General features: G+C 40.3%; 2 protein-coding genes across 4 annotated transcripts in view; both read right to left on the bottom strand.

Annotated features, from left to right (window-relative positions):
- Window positions 1-8,055, bottom strand: part of LOC148361734 (neuronal acetylcholine receptor subunit alpha-7-like) — a 54,572-nt gene extending 46,517 nt beyond the window's left edge. For both annotated transcript variants that reach the window (XM_088342493.1, XM_088342494.1), the window contains exon 1: window positions 7,869-8,055. In XM_088342493.1, coding sequence (XP_088198619.1) covers window positions 7,869-7,938 — 70 coding nt within the window. In that variant the 5' untranslated portion in view covers window positions 7,939-8,055. The remainder of the gene's footprint in view (window positions 1-7,868) is intronic.
- Window positions 769-2,824, bottom strand: LOC148361735 (fucolectin-like). 2 transcript variants are annotated; one of them, XM_088342497.1, is made up of 5 exons: window positions 2,603-2,824; window positions 2,416-2,518; window positions 1,890-1,954; window positions 1,261-1,540; window positions 769-995 (listed from the first exon to the last, which is right to left on the bottom strand). In XM_088342497.1, the coding sequence occupies exons 3-5, from the start codon at window positions 1,951-1,953 to the stop codon at window positions 800-802; spliced, it is 540 nt and encodes a 179-aa protein (XP_088198623.1). In that variant the 5' UTR covers window position 1,954; window positions 2,416-2,518; window positions 2,603-2,824; the 3' UTR covers window positions 769-799. The 2 variants fall into 2 exon arrangements, with proteins under 2 accessions (XP_088198623.1, XP_088198625.1); XM_088342499.1 differs by having other exon boundaries at window positions 2,416-2,824.
- Window positions 8,056-21,392: the final 13,337 nt, after the last annotated feature.

Genomic DNA, 21,392 nt, shown 5'->3' with positions numbered 1-21,392 from the left:
GAGACAACACGTCGCCCTCAGTCGGCGCCATGTTGGATGACGTAACGGCCAAACTAATTTAGCAAAGGGGCCACATGGTATAAAACAAATTCTCAATGGTGCCAGACTAGCAAACTAATGGCATAAAAAGTGTCCCATAGCTGTTGGGCTTAGCATCTTTCGGAATCTCGCAATTAACAACGATTATGATTCTGGGGTGTAAGATTTGTTTAGAAAACTTTTGAGGTGGCTTTCCTTAATATTTCTTTCCTCCAGTAAAAAATGTAAACTTTTGTAGTGTTTATCAACTATGCATTTGTAAAATAAAAAAAATAAAAAAAGAAGAAAACAATTCCACTACAAACTTGAAGATGACAAACATAGCACGCAGACACCAATTTAAGTGCAGAACATCAAAATGATTGATTTTATTCTAAAGTTGTTTGTCTTTATATTTGACAATCACAACCTTTTTTTTTTTAAATAAGAGACTAAAAACTCAAACTTCTACAGCTTAGCAACCATTGATCTGATTAAGATGAAATAGGAAATTTGGCTTTTCATGCTTTACTGTAGTGCCAAATGTGGCAATGGTGTTAAAGTACACAGAATTGTGGACAAGTTTCGCTTTTTGGTCATTATTTTGTGGGACCATTTTGTAATGTTGAAATACACATTTTTTTGTATTTTAGCGATGCAATCTCATCTCTATTATATTTAATGAACAACAATTGAATTTTGTAGTCCTTCTAATACATAATTTAGGCCTAAAAAGAAAGAAAAAGAAAATAAATGCATTCATTTTATTTCATTTTCACACTTATTTGCATGTATCATCATTATCATCATCATCGTCAGCTGGAACCTCATGGACCTCTTCCCCTTGCACTTCCACTTCACACAATGTCAGGTATTCATGTCTTCCAGGGATAATGATGTTGACATAGCGGCCTTGCATTCCTTTGCACTCAAAGGTTTTAGACTGCCCAGGTGAGATTGATGTGATTTTAGCACATCTAAAAGAAAAAAACTTTCAAAATTAATATGAGCAGTGGAAAACGGATATATAATGACTGTATGGGTTCTACTTTCATGCTTCACATCATTATACAGTGCTTAGCCTGCCCAATAGCCACATTATATTCTGGGGTTGTTTTCTCCAGGAAGGACTGGGAAGAGCCTTCTAGTTGATTTAGTTAAGACATTTGTAAAGCACTGTATAAAAGTTTGTGTTTGCCTTTGCTTTTAGTTACCCCTGCTTTAAGACAACGGCACACTTACACAGGGTTATTATTGCCATTTTTATCAAGAGAGTCTCCAATGCGGATCTCAGCTCCATCGAGACGTCGATGACAACAATCTTTTCTGTTTGTAACCGTGACTGTGTCTATTTTGTAACCTTTCTGGAGATCCAGTCTCCACCACGGTTCCTTATCCCTCTTTGTGTGAGTGCAAGAATTCTGGGTCCAAATGCTGGCACGATTTCCATCAATGGCCCTTTTGGGAACTGCGTTCCCAAACAGGGAGGACTGTGAAGCTGTTGCACCAATGGCAATGTTATCTGAAAAAAATGTTTTATTTTTTGTAAGAAAAATTTAATTCACAATGAATTTATGAGTTAAGCCTAGAACAGGGGTCACCGAACATTTTGAACCTACTTTTTTGTAGGGCTACCAATCTGAATTTTAATCTTCTTACAGACACAGATCCTTGCCAGTTCGAAAATAAATTTCCCAGAAAAATCGCAAAAACCCATCACTGCTGAGATATTTCCAGAACCGGTTTATGGGCTACTCATGTGTACTAAAGGGGTTAGCAGGTGCTCACGGGCACCAGTGTTGGTGACCACTGGCCTAGAATGCACACAATAACTTAATATTGTTTTCTCCATGAATACAGAATAGACTTACTTTTCAAACTGTATGCCCCTTCTGTTATTGCCAACAAGGCGACGGCCACTGCTAAAATAAACATCCTATAGGAAAGAGTCAACAAAACATATCATCCTTAATTTGAGTACTACAGGAATGTCCTGTTTATCGCCAGGGCTACATTTAAAAAAGAATATGTGATTGTCGAAATCCAAAAAGGTACAAACAATTTTCTAAAACAATTATTATTCAATTAACGACACTATTATACACAAAAAAGAGCAACGCCTTTTTAAATGCTCAAACACTAGTTAATCAAATAAAAGTTTTCTATAACCGTTTAATTTGTTTATCTGTACTGTAAAGTGATAAAAAGCAAAGACTGTTTAGCCAGTCAGAATGTAGAACACACATCCATGAAGTGGTGAAACCGTGAAAAGTTAACAGCGTTATAGCAAGGGATCACTGCTTATCAACAGACTGCTACCGGTATATAAAAATCACAGTTTGAAATTGTCCTTATGTTCTCAACATTAAATCTCAATTATAGATAAAAGAGACATACCTGAAGATCTTTGGGTATCTCAAAAGCTGTAATCGTTCACTGCCGGGTCGGGGAAGCTTACTTTATGCTGTTGAATGACTGACATGTTTTGTCAAGGAACATCCTGGTCAAATAATAATGGTTGCTTTTACTCTGTTTGAACTGTGCCTGGCTTACATAGTATGTTTATTTTTTGTCTAATACTTACGATTGTTTTGCACATCAGCAAACAGTTTTTTGCTTCTTTTAGGATAGCACTCCAAACAACAAAATTCACTCTTCGCGTTTTCAATGTAGACGTATAAAGCAGTGTCTGAAACTCGTGACAAAAAGTTACCGGACATCATGGCAGACAACTCTGAAAAGTTGCTCAGCCATAAAGTGCCCCATTTTTTACAACTTGAAACACAATAAGACGACTAATCGCAAAAAAAAAAACATTGTTGCAAAGTATTAAGGATTGATAATCACAATATATAACAGAACAACACTTTAAAATTAAGTTTATTATAAATCTACCTATAACATTCATTGCATGTATATGACATCCCTGTTTCCCATCTGCCATCAGTATGTACCTGTATTAACTCATTTTCATTCACGCAATGTTTGCGTTGCGTCGTCTGCTACAAGCCACGTGAACTCCTCTTTCCATGACACTTTTAATGTATGTTTACGCTTTGTCGCGTCATAAATTTTGTTAGCTTCTTTCGAATATTTCTTCTGGGGCTGAAGTTTTGGCTTGATTCCTAACCACTTATCGATTTTTCTTGTGTTCTCTGTGTGTCTACTTTGGAAAATGATATGCAAATGCACGACCTTATAACGCTCTGGAGAGTCCGGAAGCACGAAGTTATTCGATGCAGTCTTCTGATCGGCTGCCGAGTATGCAAAGTGCTAAACAAAAAGAAATTCCGAAATTTCCAAACCGAACGAAGATTTCGAAATCAGAAAAAAAACAAATGTTTGTTTTGAAAAAAAAAAAAATTTTTCCTTTTTTTTCCCCTGAAATAGCTGTCGGCCACCGGGGCGGAGAAGTTTTGTAACTTCTACGCTCGACGTAAAAGATGTACGCCCCCGGGCGTCCGGGCAAACGTTTTTTTTAGACACTGGTATAAAGTCAAACCACAAGGTACTCCTTAACACCTGTTACAGAATGTACTGAATATGTACATCTATGCATTGTGCAAATAATTTCATTTTTGTTCTTTTTGTTTTTTCTTACTGTATTCTTTCCTAAAGAAACACACAAGCACTCAAGCATTAACATAAAAACTTGATTAAACTAATGGTTATGTTTTACTCTGATTTCATCCAACTTTAAAAAGAAATATTAAAAATATAAGCTACATGTAAATCAACTGATTTTTTTTAATTAATACCACAATACCATAACAAGTATCCCTGCCCCAGGTATGGCCCTTTGACACATATTCGCCACAAATTATAATTTCAGTTTGAATAATTATAAGTTTATTCTGCTTTTAAAATTGGACACATGCAAAGGAGTTTGCTTAGGACGTCAGTTCGTTATTTTATTATACCTCACTGTTAGTAGTTTGTTTCAACTAATATGCGCTGTTTATACAATTGTCACTTTCGGCAAATCATGTAGCTGTTCCTTGAGAGCAACACCCTTTAGGGTAGATCAGCTTTTGTAACCAAGGAGAATTAATAAAAAGACAGGGCTCAGGAAAGGGCTTTGAGAACAGGTTGGAATTCCTTGTCTGAAGTTTGGGTCCTCACCTGTTTTCCTTGCAAGTTCAAAATCCGTTGATGTATTCGCCCTTATTTTGAATGTGTACTAAACTATAAACTGATCAAATATCCTCAGGTAAATTATGCCTTATTATCAATTAGGCTATGTTTTATCATCAGTCAGCGGTTCACCAGGCTCTAAAAGCCTGGTAATGACAACAAATGGAACCCAGAATCATTCATGCTGTCTGTGACTATTTGCATCGGAAACACTTAAGACACATTTTGGCTATTGCAAACACTTGACAGGTCATTTTGCTACTTAAATTTACCGTTTTCAACACAAATACAAATGTCCATTGCTCTTTGGAAATAGCCCATGATAACAAAAGTATTTTGGTTGATGTTGCAACTCATCACACCTTTCACACACCTACAAAGTATTTCAATGTGTATTTGCTCTCCCTCCTAAATCGGTTGACTCCCTTGGCTGCCTACCAAAACATTTGTTTTTTTAAATCATAACCTGGAGAAATCTTGACATCACACGTTTGCAAAATCTAACTTCAGACGACACGACTTCCCCCTCACTCTTAGGTGTCAAACTCATTTTATCTTAGGGGACACATGGAGGAAAAATCGCTTTCACGGGGGCCGGGCTGGTAAATAATGGCATAAAAAGGGTCCGAGGAAATTATAGAAGCTCATAATAAAATTATAATTATGAATCAGGGGTGAAGATTAGGTTGTAACCCAATGATTGTTGTGTTTTTTTCCCTGAATATATATATATATATATATATCTCCTTCACTAAGATTGAATCACTTGTACTGTTTATCAACTGCGTATTTGTAAAATTTTAAATATTTTGAATACAGTTTATTTAACTCAGGGAAACTCATGCAAAATGGAAAGTGACAAAAATACAATCACAAATTAAAAGGTGCTGTTTGCCATTGGGGGTAAGAATTTTCCTTTTTTTACTGATGAGTAGCCAAAAAGTGTCCCACAGGTTCGAAAAATGTCCTTAATTTTGTATTGGAAAGAACGTAAATGTTAACAGTTGATAAAAAGTTATTTTAAGTATTTTATGGAAAACAAATGTTTATTGAAAAAATTAATAAAAGGTAAAAACGTTTTTTTTAAATATTCTCTTGCCACATTTTTTTATATCTTATTGATTTTTCTACATTAAACGGACGCTGTGTAATATTTAGTCACTAGATGTTGCGATAGTGTGTAGTGCAACCGAAAACGAATGCTACAAAGCACATCGGACTACAGAGATTAAAAGTAACTAAACTGCACCATTTTTCATAGCATTTTTTGCTCAGCCTTTCAGAAGGTTTGGGGTTTTGGGGGGTACCTGTAGCAGCAAGATGGCAACCAAACATCTAAATTATCTTAGTTCAAAAAAATGTCCTTAATTTTTGCATTACAATAAACATACAACTGAACAGTTGATAAAAAGCTCGTTTTTTTTTTTTTTTACTGGTTGTACAATAATAAAGGGTCACTTTGTAATGTCTGATCACAAGATGTTGCTGTAATGTGTAGTGTAACTGAAAACGAGTGCTACTAAGCAAAAAGAAGAGTATAAATTATGGAGACTCAAAGTGACTAAAGTGCACAATTTTTCTTCTATTTTTTGCACAGCTTTTCACAGGGTTTTGGGGGTACCATTAGGGGTTCTGCCAAATAAATACACATTTCTTAACTTACAAGTACATACAAAAATGCATGCTTAAATTATAGTCATGTATATTTGATTATTACTCAAATCAATATTGTTGTTTTTAACGAATGAAGTTTTTCTACCATTAGGAGGTGCTAAATAATACTTAATGTCATTTTAAAACACCTCGCAGATTTTTTTTCACAATTAATTTGCCACAATGACAATAACCTGACCTGAGTGTCCCCTTCTTGCGTACACCATATTGTGTTTTGAGAGAGCCAAACAAAGGCCGTCCTCAGACAGCTTGTTCCTTGCAGCAAATCTGATTTTCCCCAATGTGGACCTCAAGGAAAAAAGATGCTGTTCAAGTGATAGAGACTTGTCAAAAACTGCACCCAAAAATAAAAATAAGAGGAAACCATATTCCAGACCTTGGCAAACACAAAGGATCAACTCCATTGCAACAAAAATAATTTGTCAGGTAATTTTCATCTACAACAAAAAAATTTCCTAGCTCTACAAACAGATCGTCTCCCGCAAACATCAATCAGTCCGCATGTAACAACCAGTGACACAATTTATCTTTTCACAGTATGACATATGTTTATATGTGATGCCTATTTTCACTTTAAAGTTAGATCAGATTTATAAGCCATTGCTTCCTTAATCAAAAAAGTGATTAAGAGATGAACCACCAATACAACATCCCATGATATAAAACCCACATAAGGGCAAAGAAAAACTAAAAAAAAAAACTCAGAACAAGGACTATTAAACACTGAAAGGTCAACAAATATCAACTTCATAAATAATCACAATGCAATTGTAATATCAATCAATGAGTTTTTATCTGAAATTAGGATAGTATATGAATTACTGGACTGGCCCTTAGAAAATAGGGAAATGTGCTATTTTCTAGTAAAAGCAAATTCTAGACGTCGGCTCGGAAGATTGTACTTAAAAAATTGTCAAATTTTTACCACTCTGCATTGATAAATGAATTTTAAAAACAGTTGACGATCAATATATACTATTAGTTGCCAGTTAGACAATTAGTTTACATATAATATATTATTAAGAAATATTATCCATGTTAATTTTTATTTTGAAGAGCAACATCAGGGGTTGGACATTATGCCACTACGCATTGATGAACCAACTATGAAAACAGATGACTATAAATGAAAACTCTTAGTTGCCAGTTAGTTGATTCCCTAACATGGAACATATTATCAAGATTTTTGTGTGTGTTGATTTTCCTTTAAAGAGCAATATATGACTGTTTCTATCCATATCAGGGTATGCCCACTTTACGTCGATTGAAAATGACATGTTTAAAAATAGCTCAGAGCTCTGTAAACAACCATTCAAATATACCACGTCTTGGTGAAGCTGAAATGTGAAAGGTTGTCGAATAAAGCCTTGAGAAAGTGTCCTCACTGGACAGCAGGCAGTAAAACACTCGCCTTGAGATGGATAAAACGTTTTAGAAATCCAATTGTCATACAATATCAATGCCATTTCGCAAAACAAATATATTTTTCTCAAGAAAAAAAGATATGTGTATAATTTATATTTTGAGTGACAAATATGTGATTTACTACATACAATCTGTTGTGAATTCATGGAAGCTTGAATGGGTATAATAACAATGAAAAAATATCAAGAGAATATAGAGAGAGTGGTAGAGAAAGAAAGAAAGCAGAATGTTAGTAACCACCCGAGCCTTCAAACATGTTAAAGAGCTTTAACTTCATCTGATGATCTTTCTGGTCTACTAATCATGCATTTAATTTTGACCCCAGATTACTCAGAGGGGATGAACATTCCCAATGGGTTTCGTGCATCATTGCTGGTGTGCCCTCCTTTTTTTCTTTCTAAGCCAGATGTTATGGGTCTAAAGAGTGAGCCTCACGCCAACACACTGACCCACGCGTGCACTCCAGGCTCGCTGTAATATGTTCAGCTGGAGTGATGTGATGGAATTCCGACACATGCTCCAATATTACACGTCTCTGTGGTCACGACAGGGGATTATGGGTGCATCGCTGATGGTCATAAAAAAAAGAATAATTTTGAAGTAATTCGGTGACCTACCTTGAAAGCTGAGAGTGCTCCAAAGGTAAAATCCTACCAGTATGGATTTACTAGTCCTACGTGACGCCATCACAGCAGTGGTGTAGGTCCCCCTTTTAGCCCACAGGAGGTGTCAAACTTGGAGCGCCTCATCAGACCGTATCTCTCTATGCCTCTCCATCGCTCCCGTTATGTCTGTCTCCCTTTCGCTCCCTTTCTCTTTTTCACTCTCCTGCCCACTCCCTCACCCCCCCATTCCCCTCCGCCCCGTCTCACTGAAAACAAATACGACACCCCAGAGATGCAGGCTCTGTAAGCCACCTGCCTGCTTCGGTCACCTTCTAGAAACTTTGCCCAAGATGATAAGCGCTCTTCTTTGAAAGCTGTTGTCCGAACTTTCCCGAGACAACCTAACAAAAAAAGGGAAAAAAATACAAACACTACAATTTTGAAGAACCACTCTAAATGTACTCACATTTGGACTTTTGAAATGAACTTTACGGGTAAAAAGTTATTGCATTAAAGTGACCACCACTCTCTGTACCAATCTGTGTTCCAGCACTTTGCTTCTGCACCACCCTAAGTGGGTCCTTGACAACGAGCCTCATCTAGAAGGAGCTGTTGTTAAGGGTAAAAAAAAAATAATAATAATTTTCGGTTGCCCCAAACAATACAGTGATATCTAGTGGCCAAGTAATACAAACTGTCCCATAAAGTATTAGTACATGCTATTATCGTCAATGTGAAAGCTTTCAGTTGAGTTAAGTTAAAGCATCTTTAAATCTTTAACTTTCCACTTTCATTGGGCAAAAAATGAACCCAAGCAGATTCAAGGTAAAACATTGATTGGAGAGTGGTTTCAAACCACAGTTGGAGTGGGACAAGGCCGCCTTCGGTCCCCGACTTTACACAGTAAAACATCCTTGGAAAGAATCATGACCTAAGCCCGTTCCAACTGGTGCAGTAAGAATTGGGGGACTTAACGTCACTAACCTCCATTTTGCTGAAGATATTGCCGAGCTGGAAGAACAGGAACGCAGAGATCTGGTCAATCTGGACAAACCGTGTACCCAGTATGGGCATCACCACAAACCAAAGTTTGAAATTGTCACAAAATTTCAGTATTTTGGAACTATCATATCAGAAGGGGGGTCAGGACCAGGAATGATTCACAGAATAGCTCCAACCACAGCCGGACTTACCACAAAATAAATACATTAAGAGAGACAAGCACAATACAATAAAAACTAAGATCAGAACCATGAAAGCGCTGGTTCCTTCGATCTTCCTCTACCCTTTGCATGACATGGACTCTCACAGCAAAGCTGGAAAGGCTGTTTAAGGATTTGTGAACACATGCTGCTTCAAATTTACAACTGCACTTCAAGCTTTAAAGCTGCCCCGTCTTTAGAAATCAATGGTGTTTAGAACACAGGACCTCAGGTCTAGGTTTAGGCAGTCTACATCGCAAGGACATCTCTGAAAGGAAAATTTTGGAAACTATAATGAGAACAATTGGAGGCCCTGCCCAAAGGTAGCTACAGACGCTGCCCTACTTACTAACGAGATGGTTTCGGAGGATTGTTCGTAAGTTGAATTAGAATTTGCTCCTAAGTTGCTCCAGTGCTATATTTTGTATGGAATGTATGTTATAAGGATGTTTAAGGCTTGTATAAGCAGTGTCTGAAACTCATGACAAAAAGTTACCGGACACCAGGGCAGACGACTCTGAAAAGTTGCCTGCCCTGCCATAAAGATGCCTGCCCCATTTTTCACAACTTGAAACACAATAAGACGACTAATCGCATAAAAAAACCCATTGTTGCCAAGTATTAAGGATTGATAATCACAATATATAACAGAACACTTTAAAATTAAGTTCATTATAAATCTACTCATAAATTCAATTGAATGTATGTGACATCACTGTTTTCCATTTGCCATCAGTATGTACCTGTATTTACTCATCTTCAATCATGCAATGTTTGCGTTGCGTCGTCTGCTACAAGCCACGTGAGCGCCTCTTTCCACGATGCTTTTAATGTACGTTTACGTTTTGTAGCGTCATAAATTTTGTCAGCTTCTTTCAAATATTTCTTCTGGGGCTGAAGTTTTGGCTTGATTCCTGACCACTTATCATTATTTTTCTTATGTACTCTGTGTGTCTACTTTGTAAAATGATACGCAAATGCACGACCTTACAACGCTTGGGAGAGCATGGAAGCACGAAGTTATTCGTTGCAGGCTTCTGATTGGCTGCCGAGTATGCAAATTGCCAAACAAACCGAAATCCCAAAATTTCCAAACTGAACGAACATTTCAAAATCGGAATAAAGCAAACGTTTGATTTGAAAAAAAATCTTTCAGGATTTTTTTTTCTCCCCTCATGTAGGTTTTAGATGATAGTCTGTAGTTTGCAATAGTCTTTGAATTGTGCAGCCCTTTGAGACTCTTTGTGATTAAGGGCTATACAAATAAACATGACTTGACTTGACACCTGTTATTCGTTGGAACTATTTCTAAAATCACTGATTCATCCTTGCTATAGTCTATTCTGCTTCTGTATTCCACTTATCCACTCATTCATGTTTAATCTACATTTAATCTCAAAGCTCTCCGCAGATTCTTTTTTCCACATCCTGACAAGTTTCTCTTGTTTTCTCTCTATGGCTCCCTCTTTGTCTTCCATATCTCCCACCTTTGCATTCTTCCTTGCGCTGAACCGCTAGCAAAAAGCAGATGCAGCTGTGTCCTAAGACTATTAGAACAACGCCTGCAGCACTTCTTTAGCGCTCACAATTTATTACTTCTCCTTTCATTTGCTTAGTCCTTGTGCATTAACCACCCCTTCCCCTCTCCCCTTTAGCTTCTACTTCTGGCTTGGGACTTGGCAAGAGTGTTGTATATGTATGCTGACTGCCATCAACTTACATTAAAAAATGGCTTCTCAGCTCTCCCTGCAGGGACGCTAGCTTGAACGTGTAAACTTGCTGTGCACGTTTCCCTCCCTCGACGAGACACCGGATTGTTTACACTTCTATCACTTTTTTCACTTGAGTCTGTTCTCAAAAAAACAGAAATTAACACCATTGGCCCTATTTTGGTGCCAAATTCAACTCTGTGCACTTTGAGTTGAATTTTCTTTCTTTGGGTGTTTTTCTTCAATCTTGCAAGAGTAGGTTTTAGGATTAAAAGGATTTTTTCACCGCTCTGCACATTTGTTGAATGGAACATGACAAATTTGCAAATCAACATGACTTCCTTACAGCCCTTAACACCAACATTTGTTAAATTCAGGTAAACGAGAGTATAATATACTCACGCTTTACGTTACGTAAGCAGAAAATGAATAGGGCATTGGTGGGTGTGTAACACTTCAGCGCTCCTTTGATGATTTTAAAATGAATTGATTTCGTCTTTGTTGTCATTAAAATCACGTTTTGTGCATTTTTTTCAACAGGGACATATTAAGTAAGGCACTCTGCTGGGTGGGTGTGACTGTGTGCGCAGCCGTGACAGACTGATGTTACTATCTTTGTGCGCGACTCTGATAGCCTGTCGTAGGCTTTTAGTCTAGGTTTCGGGCGCTATCTCTGTAAACAAACTAAAAAGCACCGCAACCGCTTTTAGCAGCTCGTGACATAAGAAATATATTAGTCAATTAAATCGGAAACTAAGGAAAGGCAGAGGAGCACAACAAAATGTGATCACCAGCTGGTGTTTAGTGGGATTATTATCGTGTTCCAGAAGCGACTGTGGTCTGGAAGAAGGCAAGAGCTGTGAGGCTGGTCCGCCTATGGTTGATGGCTATCTAATCTCCGGAGCCACCGCGGCAGACCCTGTATCTTGCCATGAAAGGGATGACTTGGAGCTACAACTCTTGGGAAACCACTAGTTTCGGGACGGTCTTATTTTAATCATCGCAGGGATCTGTCTCCATCCAAGGACATCCGATGCTAGCGTATAGCTAGCCGGCAACTCTATTAATTGCTTTCTTACACAGGGAGGAGAATCCCTCCAAATTAGTTTTACTTTTGTATAATGACAATAAAAGTTCATTCAACTGCTATTATGTGTTGTGTGTTAGGCTTTTAAGAAGGTGTGATGCTACTTCACAGATTTTCCCTTATTTGCAGGTGGTCCTAGTCCACATTTACCGCAAAAACCGAAGGATCTCTGTATATACACACGCTTCCTACTATGCGGAATTTTACTTAATGTGAGTGGTTATAGTACAGGTGAAACGCAAATCCTAATTGTAGTACTTGCTAATTCTTAATTGTATAATGATTGAAGCCATTTTTTTTATTTATTTTTTTTACTTTTAAGTACTGTATTAAAATCAGATTGTGAGGCTACTCCTGCAACTAGTGACGGTGGAAGCGAGTACAGTACTGTTTCATTTGAAGGAGGAAACCCCAACCCAAAAAACAGCCTTGATAGGGATAGGCACCGCCAGGCTGTACAACACACACCACATGAATTCGTGCCCCGACGACCCAGGCCGTTAAGAAACCAGTGAACTGTGAACTGCTAAACACATAATATTGTCATTCGTAATCATTCTTTGGTTCAGCAAATGCTTCTTGGCTCTGTTGGACCAGATGTAGAGCATATTTTAAAATGTACCGGCATTACTTTTTTTTATGCCTCACTTTAGCCAGTGTTACAAAGGAATGCAATTACTTTTTTCTGTAACGAGTACTGCAAAGCGTCATCAATAAAATTGTCATTTCAACATGGTGCGTCACGCTCCTACGTTCCATAAATAATGATGCCTTCTGATCTTCAAATGTTCCATCTTCGCTCCTGAAGTAACATACAACTCGCAATTCAGCAGGTACCAAAACGCTGATTGAAATACCTGAAAGAGGGGTTTATAAGTAATTACAAAATAGAACTGAATACAGTTACAGTGGCGAGATCTAAAGCACAGAAAATGAGATTGCGTAAATTTTCCTTAGTGATATTCCAATTCTTTTATACTTGCATCAAAGCCATATAAAATACTGAAATTTTGGTTTGGTTGTGTGTCACTAGTAGCAAATGGTAAACAGCAAGTGGGGAGGGAGTTACTTATACAGGAACAAAAAAAAACAATGAGTGCAACTTAAATAGCATGCTAAATTTTGATCTTTTTGTTTGCAAAGTTATCTTTGCAATACACCATGCCTGCAGAAAAAAAGAAAACGTCTAAGACATTTCCCCACAAATGGAGAAATTAATCAATCCCACAGGATGATGTACACATTTTCTTGATTTGCTTGCATTATGTGACTATTTTTTAAGCAGTTTTAGCGTGACGGCTTCGTTGTGAGTATATATGGTAATTTCTAAATAGATTGTTACTTCAGAGTAACGCGCTACATTTTATTGTCAGTACTCCGGAGGTAATGCAATTACTTTTTAAATGTTGCAACTTATCTATTTTTTCAGTAACACACCCGACACTGAATTCAGCACACGAAACAATTTTTTTTGGGGGGGGTCTTCATCTCAAACAATCCCTGACTCTTTCCAACATTCCTAGACACACAAATGTGTCTCTATGACTCACATCTGTAGCTGTGAATAATAGAAGCTTACTTAGGTCAGACTGTTGAAGTAGATAGAGTCACGGCTTGGGGCGTAGTGAGAAAGGAAGTCATTTGTAAACATAGCCAAGGAGACGGCTGACATTAACCAACTGAGACGACAAAGAGCAACTTCACACTTGAATGGCAACACGTGGGTGTCGAGAACTCACACATTGTCACTAATTGGTGAGCAACACTTTTGAAAGATTGTCTCCATGCACACATAATGACACCTGCTATTGAGGACCAATCATGTGTAAAGTACATTAACTTTGTATTTGTTTCGCAGGTGGGGACGGGCACACAGAAATCTACCACCCCCCAACGTTTCTGTTTTCTGTTTGTTTTTTCTTAACTTAATGGTCTCAGCCAAAATCCCAATCTATCTACCTATTTCTGTATATTTCTTATTCTTATTGTGTCCAATTCAAGTTTCTTTGGTAAAGATTAGCAAACAAAAGTCCTTAAATCAGAGTGTTTGTGTCTGGATTTTAGTATGATGACCTTCCAAAAACGTTGAAGAATTCACTTTAAATTGTTGTGTGAACTTCAGATTATCAAAAAAGTTCTCATCAGTTTCCCTGAAAAAGTTATTTGAAATAGAATGTGGTGCTCCTAGAAGGTGAGACAAATTTAAAAGATCAAATTCGTCTCTTCAGTTTAATTCGTCATTTGATTATTTTTTCAAATAATTTATTGATCTCTAAATTCGCTACACCGGTCATATGTAGAAATCATTTTATAATTAAAGAAATACCTACAAATAATGTTATACAAAGACAATATCACATAAATACATCCAAAAATACCTAAATAAATGACATAAAAGGAATTGGTTCATTTATTTATACTTTTTTATTTTCATTCAGCGTATTATTCGGAGTATAAGTCGCTCTGGAGTTTAGTCGTACCGGCCAGAAATGCGTAATTAAGAAGGAAAAACAATGTATAACGCCCACAAGAGTAAACGTTGCATTTTTGGGTGAAATTGATTTGGTAAAACCCAACACCAAAAACACAGGGCTCATACACCATTTTCAGGGCCAAATTCAAGCACTTTGTAAGCACTTTTCAGGACATTTTTTCATTTTTTTCCAAGTACCTTCAAAGGACGAAATCCAGCTATGCTCAAAAGAACATTTTTTTTTTCGGGTTGACTTTAATGACTAAAATAAAGACGCTATCTTGCTGCTAGCACATACTTTGTGTTATTTTGAGCTGTCCCTATCTATGATCTACTAAATTATTGTCTCAAAGTTTCAATGGGCTGCTATAAATGTAACCGCGGTGTACGTGTCCCACCAAAGATCCACATTCACGCTGGACTGGATGATGAGGTTTTTATTATTACAGTTTCTGCTGCAAATGGATGAGTCACAACATTAGCTTTTTCTGCTGGGTTTGATCTCTTTGATCTCTTTGTAGTACTCTGGTTAAACTGACAAAACCCCGCCTCCTGGTCACATGTTAGAAGCCAAAACCAAACCCCACCCCATACCAGCAGATGGCACTGTTGGACTCAGCATTGCAGGACATTTACCAAAAACTATACACATATTTTAGCAGGAATTTCAATAAAATAAAAGTTATTATTACACCCGTTACATACACCCCCCTGAAATTCTGCTAAATATGGGTGTGCTACACTAAACAGAAAAAAAATCACATGCCAAAAAGGCAAATACTGATGAAAAAGAGGACACGAAAACTGGTACAGTATTACAAGGAACAAACTGAAGTGCATGTCAGTTCTAAAACTCTCCCAAAAAGGAGTGTGAAAAGAAAGGAGGCGATCAAACTCCTAACTAAGCACAGACTCAAAGATGCCTGTTACATCTCTGAAATATCAAACATTGTTCCTGTAGTTGTAAGTGCTCACATAGGCACAATTCTTGTTTCTTACTCAAGCTTTGTTACCCAAACTGAAAGTGCATCTCTACTGAACTTAAACTAGGAACTTGCAGATATTGCGGACAGATGATTGTCACCTACCACATGGTCATTCATCTGACAAATAAGACGACTAGGAGGCCTGATGGACTGGCGGACCCTAAGACCATAACGGTTAGGTTGAGCACAAATAACCTGAGCTTGAAGGTCTGGGGCAGTCAAGTCTAAACAGTCAGTATCAGGGGAGTCTGCGTCCAGATGGTCAGTGTTCAATGGGGTCTCGTCTGGGAGACCCATACCCAAAGGGATCATGTTTTCAGAGCACTGTGATGGGCTTTCCGTATTGTCACTTGAAGTATGGTCAACATCTTGTTCGGGGATGTGCTGACCTCCTCGGCTGGATGTATCAACACTGCGAGAGTCGGACTGGGCATCAGATCTGCTGTCTAGTGAGTTATCCTCTACCTCTGGATGAACTTGCTCTTCACCTGCCTGTATCACCCAGTTTACTGTACGGACATCACTGTCTTCAACCGCGTCAGGTAAATCAGGGCATACATCACTTCCATGCATAGCAGCGTCAGACTCTGAGTGTTCAGATTCGCTGGCCAGATCATCCTCACAGGGCAAGAAGCTAACAGAGAGCAGCAAATTCCTGTGAACTACCTTCTCTTTGCCCGTCAGACAATCCTTGACTCTGTAGACATTGAGATCAGGCTTGACTGATATGACTTCATACGGGGTTGACTCCCACTTATCTGCAACTTTGCGTTTCCCCGGGACACCTCTGTTGGCGATCAACACCCGGTCTCCCACGACGAGAGGTGATCCTTTGGCCCTACGGTTGTACAGCTTGGCATGACGAGTCTGTTCTCTGAGAGTATTCCTCTGTACAATTTGAGCAGCTTCATGTAGATCTTTCTTCAGATGGCGTACAAAGTCAGAGTAGCTGACAACAGCATCATTGGTATTAGCATGTTGAAACATGACATCGACAGGGAGACGAGGGATCCTACCAAACACTAGGTAAAACGGTGCAAACCCTGTTGTCTCATGCTCTGTGCAGTTATAGCAGAATGTGAGCTGCTGCAGCATTTGTGGCCACTTTGCTTTGGGCTGAGGGGGAAGGGTTCTGATCATATCTCCCAATGTTCGGTTGAATCGTTCTGCGATGCCATTTCCCATGGGGTGGTACGGAGTGGTATGGGATTTCTGCACCCCTGCCATCTCTAGAAGCTCTTTGATCAGTTTGCTCTCAAAATTAGCTCCCTGATCAGAGTGGATACGCCGTGGGAAACCATAGACAAGGAAGAAATCCTGCCACAGACGGCGAGCAACTTGTTTGGCGGTTTGATTTCTGCAAGGGAAGGCGTGCGCCATCTTGGAGAAATGATCAGTTACGACCAGGACATCTACAGACTTGTTCTCTTGCTCAGCAGTCCAAAAGTCTATACAAACCAACTCCATAGGCTCAGAGGTGACTATGTTCTTGAGTGGTGCACGGTTGTGTGGTTCCGGTGTTTTCCCTACTACACAGCGCAGACAGGATTTGACATAATTCACAACATCACGTTCCATGCCATTCCAGAAGAATCGTTGCCTCACCAGAGACAAAGTACGGTTCTGGCCTTGGTGACCTGCTGAGTCATGTAAACCTTGAAGGACTTTCTGTTTCAATGAATCAGGCACCACAAACTGGAAGATTTTCTTGGCCATGTGAGGATCTTTCCTTATTTTGTAGAGCATGCCATTCTGTATGGTGAGTCTGCTCCAATGCTTCAGTAGTTTCATCACACTAGGCGACTCGACAGCTCTCTCACGCCTGGTAGGTCTCTTGTGTCTATGCACAAAGTACATGGTCCTGCTTATTGTGTTGTCCTGTTCTTGTAAACCAACAAGCTGACTCTGTGGGAGTGCCGTTGACTGATCTCCCTTCTGCAGAAGATTGACGTTGGCGTCTGTTCCCATCACTTGACCCACGCCACCAGTGGACTGAGCACTGAAGACAGCAGCAACCTCTTCTGATGTCACAGAACCATTGGAGCCTGATGGAATTGCCCTTTTTACTGACTCGTCTGATGTCCCAGCACTCTCGTCTACAACAGCGTGACAATTGTTGGATACTCTGAACACCTCTTGCACAGTACTGTTGTTCACCCTGTTGACTTGGTCCAAGAGCGAAGTATAGGGCTCGGTAACAAGGCGATGACCCACACATGACCGTACAAATGGCTCACGGCTCAGAGCGTCGGCTACGATGTTCTTTGGTCCGGGAATGTACTTCAGGTCAAAATTGTATGCAGCTAGCTTCGCTACCCACCGCTGTTCACACGCATCAAGTCTTGGTTTGGTCAAAATGTATGTAAGTGGGTTATTGTCGGTCCACGTGGTAAAGTGTCTTCCTTTCAACCAATGGCTGAATTTATCACATACCGCCCATTTCAAGGCAAGAAATTCGAGCCTGTGTGCAGGGTAGTTGAGCTGGGAGCGAGAGAGCGTCTTACTTGCAAAGGCGACTGGTCTGGCTACTTTTCCACCAGGTGGCAGCTGTGACAGGACTGCTCCAATCCCATCAAAGGATGCGTCGACAGCCAGAATAAACGGCGCATCAAAATCTGGGTGGGCCAGAGTGACACCTGTCACGAGGTCGTGCTTCAGTGTTTCAAAGGCGTTCTGGCATGCATCGGACCAATCTGCAGGCGTCAGCTTCACTTGACCTTTCTTGCGGGCTCTCTTGCGCTTATGCTTGTCACCAGATTCAGATGTGAGCCTGAACAGAGGTTTTGCCTTCGCAGAACATGCTTCAATGAAGCTTTGGAAATACATCACCATGCCTAGAAAAGATCTGATTTTACTAGGGCATGGCGTCTTGCCATCCGACTCCATTAGATCAGCGACGTCATTTATCGCTCTCACTTTCTCGGGGTCAGTCCGAATTCCATCCTCACTGATGACATGCCCAAGAAATTTCACAGTCCGTCTGAGGAAAAAACACTTTTTGGGTGCGAGCTTGAGGTTGTGTTCCTTAAGGCGAGTAAACACCATCTGCAGGCGTTGGAGTGCAACTTCCTCTGTGGGGGCAAACACCATCAGATCGTCGAGGTAACATAATAGGCTCATGAAATTCTGATCACCAAATATTGACATCATCATCCTCATAAATGTTGCTGGGCTGTTGCAAAGTCCCTGAGGGAGCCGGTTGTACTCGTGAAGGCCGAATGGTGAGGAGAATGCCGTGTACTTTTTGTCGTCAGGGTGCAAGGGGACATTGTAGTAGCCTGACGTCAGATCCATTGTGGAGAAAAAGGCATTTCCCCCAAGTGCGGCCAAAGCATCAGCTTGATGCGGTAGTGGGTAGGCATCCTTTATGGTTCTTGCATTAAGCCTTCTGAAATCAGTACATACCCTTAGTTCTCCATTCCGCTTCCATATGAGAACAAGCGCAGATGCATAGTCGCTAGTCGACTTCTGAATAATTCCTTTCTCTTCCATCTCGTTCAGAGTCGTCCTCAGTTTTTCATACTGACTTGGTGGTATACGTCTGTAGGGTAGACGGAACGGCTTATCATCAACAAGGTGGATACGATGTACAAACTCTTTGGCCTCTCCACAGTCCATCTTATGGCGAGAAAAGATTGACTCGAATTGTTCGATGATATGAAGGAGCTTGTCTTTACACTGCAGCGAAACCTCACATGACTTCAGGTCAATGTCTTGCAGTCCCAGAGCTTCCAATGCACGCATCATGTCCTCTTCTGACCTGGGTCGGACCTCTTTGCTCTGTACACTCTGCACGTTGCACTTGACCTCCTCTGCATTGGGCAGGTCTTCCGCTGCGATACAAGGAGACACATCTGCAATTTTCCTGTTTCTTCTCAGCACCACAACTCTGTCCGTGGGATTAAAGACTTTAACAGGCACCCATCCATCTCCCCAGAGTGGAGTAACAACTCGTCCGACAAGGACTTGTCTGGGCGCAGCCTTAGATTGGGTTGGCTCAACGACCACTGTGCTGCCCGCTGATGCCCCGGCCAACTCAGGTAACTTGCCCCAAATAACGTACTCGGTCCGTGGATTCAGCGTCACGCAACTCTTGATCTTAACTGTCCCTACCTTGTCTGGAATGCAATCACCTCTCCATCTCTCTGTGTTGGAAAGCATTGACAGGAATTGACTGTGGTTATCGGACAGACCGTTGTCAGGAGTGGAAACTAATCTCCAATAGTCATCAGTACTTTTCAATTGAGTCAAAATATATTTGATGGCATTGCTGCCAAGGATCATCTGTTCTGTCTGGCCTGGCACCACCATTACTGGTATTATCATTTGGCACCCGTAAACTGTGACGTGAATGTCGTACATATCTCTGGGAGAAACTTGGTGTCCACCGCAGCCTACAATGACATAATCATCGGCCGTGTAACTCATCATATCAGGGAATTGCTGCAGGAGGGACTTAGCCGTGTCCTCACTTACTGTACAAGCCATCGACCCACTGTCCAACAGCGCTCTGAAAGTGGGGCCTTCTTGCACAAGTACAGGTGTGTAAAACAGTTCGTCAGTCTCCGCTATTCTCTGAAACCCCTGAAAGATCAGCTTCTTCGATGGAGGTATCTTGTTGCTATACATCTCATAAATTGATTTATTATCTTGCATGTCAGGCTTCACATTAGTGGTGGGAGGTATACTCAGTTGATCTGCACTGTTCTCCCCTAAGCGCAGATCAGTTAGTTTCCCTGAGGCAGCGGGACAACTTTCGTCACTGGACAATCACGTCGAGAATGTCCTGGGGCATGGCAGTGAAAGCAAAGGTTTTTGTCTCGGCAATGAGAGAGAGCACTGTGGTCGACTTCTTTGCAAATGATACATGGCTTGTCAGTGAAACCATTAATTCTGTCTCCAGGTCGCCTGGTTGGAGCTCGCCTTCTCCCTTGAAACTGGTTTGAGGTAACACGTATCAGAACCTTCTCCAACATACTAATAACGTCCGTTAGAGAGACATACTGTGGGCTCGAAGTCTGAGGTGGCTCGTGCATGAGGGTTGGACCATGGTTCACCTCAGCTTTGTGTACGGCAATTTCCGCTCGAATCGCAGGTTGTTGTAGGGAATCTGCTTTGTAGCTCTTCTCAGCGTGGTATTCATTCAGCACCTCTAGTACCTCACATGCTGACCACTTTTCGATGGTTTTTGATCTGTAAGTGAGTGCCAGTTCCTTGCATGGGCAGTTCCTAATAAACATGCGAGTGACCTCTATTTCAGGGTTGTCAAATGTTTTGCCCTGCTCACTCAAGCACTCAGAGGCAAGGTCAGCTGCTCTGTTTAGTCTCAGCCAGTAGTCATAGGGGTCCTCCTGGTGTTTGGGCAAAGTTGAATAAAAGTCAGCTAAAGGGACAGCAGAGTACTTGGTACAGCTAAAGTGTTTCCTGAGGAGACTATAAATCATGTCAGGGCGGGTATAGACGTCTATATTACTGTTTCTAATGCCAAACCTAACTACATCTTTAGCTTTTCCTCTCAAATGCATTTGGATTTCCTCTGCTTGCTCTTCAAGTCTCACATTACTCTTCTTAATAAATGTCTTCATTAGATCTTCCCACTCATGTAATTTTATTGAGTCTGAGCCATCCCCATTAAATGATGGTGGTTCTTTAACCTTTCTCTGTGTAACCACCTGAACCTGTGTTACATCTGACACATAACCTGGCTTACTCAATGTGTTTGCTACATCTTGTGTGGCAGCAGCGCTAGGAGCTACTGTATTGTGTGACTGTATACGTGAGAAAATGCTATCAGCCAATGTATGTCCTATCTCCTGAATAACATTTGTCATCTGATCAGCTACACCCTCAGAAATGTCACTCGTGCTCTGATTAAACATGTTTCAAATATGTAAATGAGTCAAAATCACAAAATAAATCAGGAGCCTGCGTAACACGTCACTGTATAGCAATTTTAAATACTGTGAGCTGATGGCATCATGAAACAATGTGGCAGGTAGGACAGTCCTCGGTTCGGAGAGTTTGATAGAAGTCACGGGTCACGGCACCAATGTAACCGCGGTGTACGTGTCCCACCAAA

Source organism: Urocampus carinirostris, chromosome 8, assembly GCF_059441175.1.
Source record: "Urocampus carinirostris isolate Australia breed hairy pipefish chromosome 8, RoL_Ucar_1.0, whole genome shotgun sequence".
Classification (NCBI taxonomy): Eukaryota; Metazoa; Chordata; class Actinopteri; order Syngnathiformes; family Syngnathidae; genus Urocampus; species Urocampus carinirostris.
This window is presented reverse-complemented; position numbering and strand designations above follow the sequence as displayed.

Bases quoted from the DNA above. Each gene is read 5' to 3' on its own strand.
- LOC148361735 (XM_088342499.1), bottom strand. From the start codon at position 1,953: ATGTTTATTTTAGCAGTGGCCGTCGCCTTGTTGGCAATAACAGAAGGG. The intron at 1,541-1,889 runs GTAAGTCTATTC...CATTTTTTTCAG, and splicing joins AGGGGCATACAGTTTGAAAA to ATAACATTGCCATTGGTGCA. The intron at 996-1,260 runs GTAAGTGTGCCG...TTTTTCTTTTAG, and splicing joins AATGGCAATAATAACCCTGT to ATGTGCTAAAATCACATCAA.